Below are 11048 nucleotides of genomic sequence, written 5' to 3'. Positions count from 1 at the left end.
GGGGGTGGTGGGGCACTGGCGCTGCTGTCAGATTAAAACCGTTCATAGAAATAAAATCATTTATTATTAAAGTATACGGTTGTACCGGGTACTGTATTTCAAAAAGTGCAAAAAAAACATTTGGTTACTTTAAATTTTGACTGTTAAATTACAAAATAAGATGTGCAGAGATCAAAAGATGTACAAGGAATAAATACTTTATAATTACAGTATTTATTCTACTGTACAGTATTGCATTTTACTTGATCTTATTCTATTTTACATCCAACTACTTACTCGCACCTTTTACTTTTAAGATGTGCTGTAGCTATGTGGGATAATTATTCCATCCAACTTCAGCGAGATCACATGTTAGGGATTTAACTGGCTTTAGGGATGTCAACCTGCAGATCAATTAAATTAAACCACAGAAGTGGTTCCAACCCGACAGCAGCGCCTCACTGATGACGTCCTCAGCACCACAGGGTGAAATAAAAACACAACCTTGAGTTATTGATCTGATGCACTGCCATGTGGACCGGTGACCCATCTCTGAGCACTGTTGCTATGGCAAAACGTTGCTATGAGGAATATGGGGCAGCACAGAGTGGGCGGGCTGGGTCACACACACACAGTAAATCAAAAACAAAACAAGGAGGAAGTTGAGTAAAAGTAAGATGTCTGCTGATAGCCACAGGGTGCATCATGGAGCTGGGGTGGTGGATCGGCATGGGTCTTGAAGGGACGGACACACACACCATAAGACAGACACACACAGAAACACCAACAGCACCCAGGAAGGTCCTGAGGGTGACGCCAACACGACATGTATGTTGCCCTGAGGGATAAGAGACACCTTCAACAGTCAGACACAGAGAACACATCTGGACCAGGAGCTTTAACACAAGGTGCAACAACTATATTACCCACTAAATGATATGGAACTGTAGCGCTTAGAAATGCTACTTTTTAGTCTCTTCGATGCCGTCATGGAGCCCTTAACTACGCTATCTTTGAATCAGCACACATTTAATAACATATTAATGAGAAATGGTTTAATATAGCTTTTGCTTATATAAAAAAAGTGTCAAAAATAGTGCTTCAAAAATCCCTTTTAGCCTGAAGAAACAACTGAAGCTAAACTGTAAGCATAGCTGCGCTGTCTCTGAAAGGACGGGTCTTTATATTCCTAAAATTAAAAAGGTGAATACATTTTCTTTTATTGTGCCAGAAATTCTCCTCAACTCTTTCCTTTGTCGTGAAATCTTAAGCTTTTTTCTCTAATCATATTCAAATGTGTTTGATGTTGAGCAAACGCACGTTCCCTTTCCAGCCATCTGCTGGTTCTATAAGCTCCAAAAGTAAAAGTATATAAGTCCGATCTATGGAGGCTAGGGAGTATATTTGGGTGCCAGAAACCCTTAAAAAACCAAATGTACGCATGCCGTTTGATGTGAAGATCCATCCTTTATGTGGAGAGAACGGGAGAGCAAATTAGAAGAGAAAAGCACTGTGCTGAGATCTAGCAGTGGATTTTAAACCACCCAGAGGACACTAATTAAACAAGAAGGTAATAGTGGTTTAATGATGAAACTGGGGGCAACCAGGCCCTCTGAGGGGGGGGTTAACCTCTGGAAGCTACGGACTCTGCGTACGTCCATCTGAACGTCAGCGTTACATACCCGAGGGTCCCTTTCCCCGACATGGGCGGGCTGGGGGGCTTCTGTGTGGGGGGGTTTGTGCGAGGGAGGACCGCGCCTCCTGCCTTCATGTTCTGAGCGCTGGCCTATAGGAGGAGGACAGAGGGAGGTTAAACCCAGGGACAGGACACAGTTACAAACACACAAAGAAAAAAACATCACAACATCTTGAAAAAGGTATTGATTGACATTTTGAGAATTATATTTATTTACTCTCGTGTAGATGAGAAGTTTCAAACAACGCTCGTAAAAGTTAGATTAGCATAAAATGTTAAAAGATCCTCTTTAAAAAAACTCACCAATTAACACTAATTATCTTTTTTGATTAATAAAAAGAACTTGTTGATTTCGCACATTAATACATAGTCTTACAGATAAAAAAAGAAATGTATCACGTCTTAATTAGCGTGCTTTAAAAAGGTGCTACCTTTTGAAAGAACTAGCTGTTTCCAGTCTTAATGCTAAGCTAAATGTCACCACAGAAATAAGAGTGGTATCAATCCGTTCATCTCAACAAGAAAGCAACTAAGAATATTTCCCAAAATATTAAACTAATCCTTTTATAGCAAACACAATCTTTGAAATATAAAAAAAAGGAAAAGCTCACAGCAACTCAATAAAAAGTGAAAATCAAAACCTCTTGTGTTTGAGGTTTTTACTTTGTCTTACCTTAAACCTTTGCAACCACTACGGTTGATTAAAAAGAACAAATAGGCAAGCAGGAAGAGAGAGAGAGAGAGAGAAGAAGAAATCAGAGGATTAGTGAGGGCAGCAGGAGAGGAAAACAAGTATTCATGCATGTGGCACATAAAGCCAGGCAACAATGGCTCAGTGTGGAAATCTGAGGAATTTCTTCTTCTGTGAGGAGTTCACTTTCTGGAAACCAAGCTTGTCTTTGTTCGGAGAGTCAGTAGCTTTCCAAAGTCAGACAGTATCACCAGATCAAAAGACCATTGCACAGAAACGTGTTAGCAGCAGCAGGTGACAGATTAACAACATTTGATTTAGCTGAATTCATGTCCTCTGTGGCGTGCGTTTCCATCCCTGTTGGAAGCTTAATCATTGATTTGTTTCCAACATTGCTTGGCACCAATAGTGTTTGTCGACCCCTAAAAGTCCTTTGTTAGATTCCAGCAGTAAATAAACCAGATTTATCGCACAACACAAACACAGCCCAATTTCTGAATCCACAACTCTTCCAGACATTTGTTAACCTTTCTTCAGTCTTGAACTGACAAATAAAATGTATTCAAATGCTAAATCTAAACATCTTTAGAGGACTGAGGGGATAGACCGTCATAGTAATAAAAAGCAAAGAATAGAGTAGCATAACATTTCGGTTTTTTCATATATTTTCTACCCTATAATCATGTCTAAACCCAAGATAGTAAACCACTATCTAGGGCGACTTACAACCCTTTTATCAAAGAGTGAAAACAATCGAAGACACTTTGGAAGCTGCCTTGTAGTTGGTGCGTTTCCAATTCATTTGGTTTCCCAGATTGACCAGTAATTTATTGGACTTTAAATACCATTACCGAGCCAACAGAGCTTAATTAGGACCTTCCATTAGCAGCAGCAATTCCTTCACACAATGCAGTCTCTTTGATCAGATGGAAATAAAGAGTGGAATAAGCACCTTGACTCCATGGCCCATGTCGTCCAGGAAGCTGTAGTCGATGGGCTTGCGTATGTAGCGTACGGGCCTCTCGGGGTTGGCGGGGGCGATGATCTTGTGGGTGCGGGACGTGTTCTTGTTGGTGGTGAGGATACCGATCTCCCGCCGGGCCACCTTCTCTTTGTGGATGTCCACTGTCTGAGTGGAAAAGGACACGAGACACTCATTAACGGTTTCATCTTTTTTCAACTGTACAAAATGTCCGCCAGTGGCTTCATTAGTATTTCTGCTCATTGTGATGTTGTTTCTTGGATAGACTTTAAATGCGTCGTATCCTTTTTTGAAGTAAATGAATTGAGAAACTAAATTGTGTCATGATTTCAAAAGAAAATACAATGCTTTCTGGAAATAAACAAATAAAATCATTGTTATCTAAAATATTTTTAAATGTATAAAAAAATATGCCTGGACAATTCATAAGTAATTCGGGCTATGTTATTATTTACCTGTGAGATGTGGTTGATGGAGGACTCCATGCGGCGGAGCTGCGAGGCCTGGATGTCCAGCATCTGCAGCACATTGTTGGCCAGCGTGTTGATCAGGTAGGCCACGCTGGCCAGGGACTGGGTGGTGTAGTTCTTGGTCTCCTCCAGCGCCCTCTCCTTGTCTGGAGACTGAAGGAGAGAGGCATGCGTCATTTATTTTGCATTTTATTATATGTAAAGAAAGCCTGTATGGTGATTCTGATCGTCTTGTGCAAGGACATTTCTTAAAACAAGCGTTTAAACTAGCAACCTTTGATCGAAAGCTCATCCTGACATCATTCAATATGTGCATCAAACACAGCTTCAAATTAAACTTGGGCACAGATGAAATAATGAGCGAGTAAAGGAGCTGCCGTCAGAGTGGAGAGACTTCTGAGGCAGCGTGGGCACATCAACAGGAGCATCAAAGTGCCGAGCACTAATGTGGCTGTGTCGCAGCAAGAACGGTTGAGAATACAAAAGTACTTCCTATGTGTATTTACGTAAAAGTGTATCTACTCTATATTCTAAGCATTGCAAAAAAGCCCAAAAAATGTATTGTTAACGCTTCTGAAATGCAGCATTAATTTGTTGTTGTGATCTTAATATACATTTTATAGCCAAAAGGATAAAGCCATATTTTATTTATTGATTGATATAATTATTTAGAAATTGAATCAAATACTAACCTTACTCTAATTAAAAATGTTTATCAACGACATCTAGAGAAATAAGATGATTTCTTACATTATACCTCAGTCAGTATCTTTGAATAACTGGGAAAAAGCCACATCAAAAGAAAGGTTGTGAGGGGCATCGCTCACTTTCTGACGGTTAATCCAAAGAATTATCTACGGCTAAATTGACGACGAAAATCAGTAGTTCATTAACCATTTGTAAACCAGCGTGCATAGAACAGCATCCGATTGGTTACAACTCAATAGGCCAGGTCACAGCAGCCTCTGTGATTGGATATTGATTGGATTATGGTGACCTGCTTCATATGAATGCCTTTGACCAGCGCCTAAAGAGTTTGGACACTGTACGTTGGATCACTGGATGTGGATATCGGGGACACCATTGCACTTTATATGCTAATGCTGCTAATTGGCCATCTTTGTCTGCTTGGGCAGGTTCCCTCTTACATTTGCACATTTATGTGTAAAAGAGAAAGTCTATATGGCATGATGCTGGTTCCTAGAGTAAGAACAGAACTGGGTAAAACAGCTTTTAAATATGTTGCCCCCGCTGCTTGGAATAATTTACAGAAGGAGCTGAAACTCTCACCTTTGGGGAATTCAGGTCCATCTTAAAGTACAAAGACGACACCATTGGTCGATGCGAGTGCTCGTATATCCAAAAATTGGATCGTTTTATATTTTGCCAGTTTTTAATGGTTTCTTTTATTTCGCATATTGACTGGCTAATGTACCATTTTATCTGTGTTTTACAGCTGTATTCGTCTACCTGTGTTTTATCTGTTGTAACTTTGTTCATGCTGCCCTTCTTGGCCAGGTCAATCTTTTAATCTCAATGAGTTCTTTACCTGGTTAAATAAAGGATATATATATATATTTATTGTAGAGATGTCCCGATCCGATCACGTGATCGGGGATCGGAGCCGATCACGTGATTTTCAAAAGATCGGAAGGAAAAAAATCGGGGATCGAGATTTTTTTTAATACTTTTTTTAAATTTTGTATTCAAAGTTACAAAACAAAAATGACCATGTTCAAGTCTTAAAGTCATCCTGAGGCCTTAGTTTTGGTTTCAAATTACAGAACATCATGTATGTTGTTCCTTCTTTGGAGCCTGTTTCATAGACCTGGTTTGCGTTATTTCTCTCAAGTTCTGGCAACAGAGTGGGGCAGCGGGCGGCGCTAGCTGTAGCAGTAGCTAACGAGTACTGATAAGCTTATTTTGTTTTGATCCAATGCTGCACACTGAACTGATCCAAATGCTGCTGTGAAAAAAGAAGCTATATCCATGTTGGATAGAATATCCAATTAAATAAAAAAATAAACCCTTAAGGAACAACTTCAATGCTTTTTCTTCCTCTACCTGTGTTTCATCTGTTGTAACTTTGTTCATGCTGCCCTTCTTGGCCAGGTCAATCTTTTAATCTCAATGAGTTCTTTACCTGGTTAAATAAAGGATATATATATTTATTGTATTCTTTTCAATATGTAATTACAACTTTACAGCGAGAGACGCCTGTCATGAATGTGAAGAACCTGCTCACGTCTGTAAATCACAGTAGATGCAATCCGGTGAAGGGATATGAAATAGTTATGAAACCGAATAAAGAGGCAGCACAATAAATCAAAGACGAGCAGTCTCTTCTCTTTCATGTGCGTCGTGTTGCAATATACATTTGCAATGGAACCCAGCAAATGATCAGTATGCAAACACACGGCATCTGAAGGAATGTGCAGGGTGCAGCACAGTATGAAGACAAACGGGTTATGGGGCAAAAGTGAGGCTGTCGTTTCTGACATACTAGCCAGCACACACGCTAATAGACTGCTGATACAATTCCTGGAAAGAGAGGATGGATGCATGCACCCGCTATTAGCCACAGTACAAGTGTAAATGCCTGAGGCTAGTGGTGGAAGATAAAGGAAAATTAACCCCTCCCACAGCTTCAGCCGTAATGTACTTTGCATTTTCGGGGTCTTTTCTCGTCCTTTTCTCGTACATCCAATTAAGGCCGATCTGAATTAACGATCCTATAAAAAGGGAAGTCTTTTTCAATTATTTAAAATGTGCTGACACTGTCACTTGCTGTGACACATACAACTGAAATCCTGAGTAATATGCAACTGAGGAAAAACCACCAGGGTATTTGATATCACTTGGTCACATCTGGCTGATAACAGACGCTCAATAGGGTCCATTGATCATGTCAGTGCATTCTCCTTAAAATGAGATTTATTTTTTTAATTAAAAAGGTTCAGTATATTAAAAAAAAAAGGCAAATGAATTAAGATATTAACAAATTAATGCCTTTGGATATCTAGCTAAACATATGTTTTAAAAAAAGGGGTCAAAATCCATGATTAAGGAGGAATATATGCATTTCAATTAAAGGGGAGCGTCTCTCTAGTCTGTAGGAAGTCATATTCATTTAGATGGTTTTGTACTATATTTTCCCTAAATGTAAGTGTAATTATTTACAAACCAAAACCAATGTAAATGTTGCTGGTCAAACAAGTAAATGTCGTATTAATGCCAGTATGAAAAGTGACTGAGAACTAAGCCATGACATTTCACTAGATCATTTTAATGTGATCTGTGTTTGTTTTTACTAACTGTTTTTTTAAATCTGTTATTCCGTGAGCCTGACAATAAACATGCATTGTATACGAATGCTCCGAGGGGGGTTTACTTTCTGAAAATGTAATTTTGTGATGACTTTGGGAGGAAATCCAGCCACAGATTTATTTTGCATCCTCACATAATTTCTGTTCCCATACACGACCCAACCCTGAATGAAACGACACCATACTCATCACTCGGTTGGTAAAAATCCAGCATCACATCTTTGAGGAATAACTCAAACATCAGACTAATACTCAAAGCTCTACACTATCCTGGCCACAGCAGTTTTTACCATAAAAAAAAGGTAAGAAAACCAACACAAATTCAACAAGTATCCTTTCAAACTTGACCTCTGAACAATATCATGTTCATTTTAATACCGTCAGTCCTGCACAACCTTACGGATTTTGTACACAAAGCTTCCTCTTAATATCTGCAAAGCTTTCCACTTTTTATACCAATACTGCACATTTTAAACTGTTTTTTGTAAGTATTTTGTCATATTAATACTGTTTGGTATATCTATATTTCATGTACATATTGCTCTATATTTAAAATTGGAATAGTTTTCCTTATAATTGTTAATTTGTTTGGGTGGTTTTCATACAATGTATCTTCTTTGATTTATGAATGCACCATAAGGCAAATTCCTATACCCTACTTTCTGATTCGGACTGCAAGACAAACACGCTCTACAAACACGACAGACCCAAGATGAAAATAAGAAGTGAATTATTCCACAAATTATCCCTCGGACAAATACATCTGTGCGTTCAAGTGGTAATTCCCACCTGAGATAAATCCAGGGCAGACTGCCAGCATCCGAGGGCCTTCACAGGGCAACCTGTCAGACCTGATCAGCCCTGTTCATGAAGGATGTCACATTTCAGTATCACACCTTGTCAACACCTCTCCCTGCTCACACTGTGGTCCCAAATATCACTCCCTGTCTCTGTGATCACACGCCTGTTAAGTGTGGGATGAGTCAAAGCTCAGGTGACCAAAACTGCACCAACCTGCAGGATACTACACATCCAAAAGCTGCGAATGGAACTGATCACACACACGCCAAAATGCAACATTACACAAAGTGAAAATAAGACATAATAGCAATGTAGGCTTTGAGTGTAGCATTTCCAGAGGTTGAAAGCCATACATTATGTATCTGTAATAGCAACTCACAGCCCAACATCATACATCTGTGGTTGTTGGTAATATTTTCACGGCGGTTAATCTTCTGTCAAACCACAGCTCATTCACATTAATCTGGATTTATATCACGTCCTAAATCTCCTATGATATCTCTGAACAGAGGACAGCTGTGGTGGCAGTAATTGACCAGATACATTGATTTTCACGGTGCCTGTTTGGTTATTTAGACCATTGGGTGGTGCCGAGCAGCTGCTAGCAAGCTATGGCTAACGGGATAGCACACGATGGATGTTCAAGCCATACACACTGAAATATCGAAGGAAATATGACCATATAAGTAATGATATAGCTCATTGACATGGACCTAGCACGGGGAATACAAATAGCGTGTTAAAATGCCATGACATAAGGCTTGCTTTAGCTTTAGCCGAGGCTATGGAGCTAACATCACATCGGCAGCGTTAGCAACAGTTAGCCTAGCATCATTTCGCCCCATGGTGATGGACGTTAAACAAAATAATTTAACACCACATTTCTTCCAAAGCTTACCTGGACATAGTTGCTTTCGCAGTACTCCGCTACTCTTTCCAAATTGGTGAAACTGTCTAGTAGTGCGCTTCGTCCGGCTGGAATCTCCTCTTCCAGAAGCATTTGTAGCTCCGCCATTTTCACATCTTTATAGGAGCAGTGTGTGTGTGTATGTGGCCGGCTCTCTGGCGCCTCCCGCGGACGCTCTGCAGGGCTTTTCCCGCAGCCGGTGGAGAGCAGGGGGTCCCGAAATATATTATGTCATTAATTATTTATGTCTACATATAAAATGCATTAAAACAGACTCCAGTGCCAAATATGCTTATGTAGTTTGCAAAATAAGTTTAATGTCGTCATAATTTGCACCTTTTTCAATTCTGGTTTCAATGTCATCCCGGTTTTACGGTCTAAAAAGTGTTGCAGCAGTTTTCCTCACTCTCTGAAGAACAAGAAGAAAATACATTTTACCTTTTATTACTTTAAACTCGATATTTAAGTTTAAAATGTACAAAATGTGGCCAGCAGGTGTAATCGCGCTACAACGACCCAAACACTTACATTAGGAGTAACCAGCGCCGTATAGATAGAATAGAAGATTCTGGGAGTAACGTGCTGCAGCTTCAAAAACGGTGACATATAAACAGCAATGTGCCAAAAGGCCAAAACACATGCAAGTGAAGATAAATCCACACCAACCTGACGAAACATGAGCAGGGTTTACTAAAAGAGCTGCATCAGCTAAAAGATTTTCAAATGTTTTTCTAAAAATGAAAGAAAATCTGAATGTATTCTTTCTTTCTTATTCCTAAAATTAAATTAAATATTTAAAATGCAAATATATTTTTACAGAAAAATAATGAATAGATATTTTTATAATTAAAAAAACAAAAGACTGAGATTTTCACTTTTGTCCTCTTAGCTCTTCAGCACAATCAGACATGTTAACGTGGCACTCATCTCACATCTTGAAAATTGAAACACAATGTATTGCAAACTCAACCCGTTAGCTTTTCTTTTGTATGACTTTTCTTTTAATGTGTGTTATTTCCTTCTTCAAACTTTCATTTATGCATTCAACACTTTGTGACTTAGTCAAAAATAAAATAACGTTTGAATAAAATATCTTCAATGAAAGAAGCTTGCTCTACATTTTCATGCAGAGAAATCTCAGTTGAGGTTAACAGAAATCCTCCTGAGCACAGTGAGCAGTGACAGCCTACATGGCTAAACAGACAAAGGAAGGAGCGCCGCCTAAAGAAACTCCAACATCTACAGAACAACTCATGAGAAGATGTTAAAGCACATCCCATAATGTTTGATTGACAGCTGATCTCTGTGCAGTGAAGACATGAACAATCAGCTCTCAGCATCAATGATGGACACACAATGAGTTTAATAAAGTACAAGAGTTCCTCAAATGACTTCAGGCTATTTCAGTTTGCACAACTCAGCTGTGTCTCCACAAGGATAATAAAGCCGAACTCCAGCATGTAGCGGCTGAGGGAATATGGTCTGGACTCTGTGGAGGAGTGTCATGGTTTCAGAGATGCTGTAGAACAGTGCTTCTCAAAGTGTGGTCCGCGGACCACTGGTGGCCCGTGAGCGCCCCCTAGTGGTCCGTGAGTATATTGGTAACATTTCACATTTGAAATAAATAAATACATTTAAGTTTTCCGCACTCTCGCGGGAATATCTCCGCAATGGAGCGAGCTTAAGTTGAATTTTTATATTGCATGATATAGCCCAGCGCAACACCGAAAGTGTTTTTTTTATTGGTTAAGTGGTACTTGGTATGAAAAAGTTTGAGAAACACTGCTGTAGAAGGACAGAATACCTGCTCTGTGATCAAGGTACACTCCTACTCTGGAGGACTGAGGACCTGAGACAAGAGTGTCGATATTGTTGTAACAAAATGAATAACTGTTTTAATCGCAATCTAAGGACCAAGATTTGTCATTGAGTCCCAATCCACTTTCCCACCCTGCTCTACTGGTATTCTTGTATGTGACTGCAACATCAACTCCTCTCCCTCTCCACTCCACCTCCCAGTAGCAACGTCCAGTCAGACTCTCTCTACTCAGGACCTGAGGATAATCAGTGAATCTGTCTGGATGACTGGAATAAGACTGATGTTGTCCCATGTATGTTGCTTTTCTGCTGCCCTCAGATAATACCAGCTGTGTGTGTGCTGTGTTTGGATCCAGAGTGATCTCCTGTGAATGTTTT

The 11048-nt window shown here is 39.6% G+C and overlaps 1 protein-coding gene across 8 annotated transcripts in view; it reads right to left on the bottom strand.

Moving 5' to 3' along the window:
• LOC104956267 (abl interactor 2) overlaps positions 1–9007 on the bottom strand; it is a 25635-nt gene extending 16628 nt beyond the window's left edge. For 4 of the 8 annotated variants that reach the window (XM_010783740.1, XM_010783736.1, XM_010783741.1 and 1 more), the window contains exons 1-5: positions 8844–9006; positions 3804–3971; positions 3319–3495; positions 2349–2366; positions 1662–1765 (exon numbers count right to left, since the gene is read on the bottom strand). In XM_010783740.1, coding sequence (XP_010782042.1) covers positions 1662–1765; positions 2349–2366; positions 3319–3495; positions 3804–3971; positions 8844–8960 — 584 coding nt within the window. In that variant the 5' untranslated portion in view covers positions 8961–9006. Of the gene's footprint in view, positions 1–1661; positions 1766–2348; positions 2367–3318; positions 3496–3803; positions 3972–8843 lie in introns of all 8 variants that reach the window. The other 4 variants (XM_010783738.1, XM_010783739.1, XM_010783742.1 and 1 more) reach the window with 2 other exon arrangements.
• Positions 9008–11048: the final 2041 nt, after the last annotated feature.

This window comes from Notothenia coriiceps, unplaced genomic scaffold (genome assembly GCF_000735185.1).
Source record: "Notothenia coriiceps isolate Sejong01 unplaced genomic scaffold, NC01 NC01_scaffold00025745, whole genome shotgun sequence".
NCBI lineage: Eukaryota > Metazoa > Chordata > Actinopteri > Perciformes > Nototheniidae > Notothenia > Notothenia coriiceps.
Note: the sequence above shows the minus strand (reverse complement) of the source record. Positions and strands in the feature narration are given on the sequence as shown.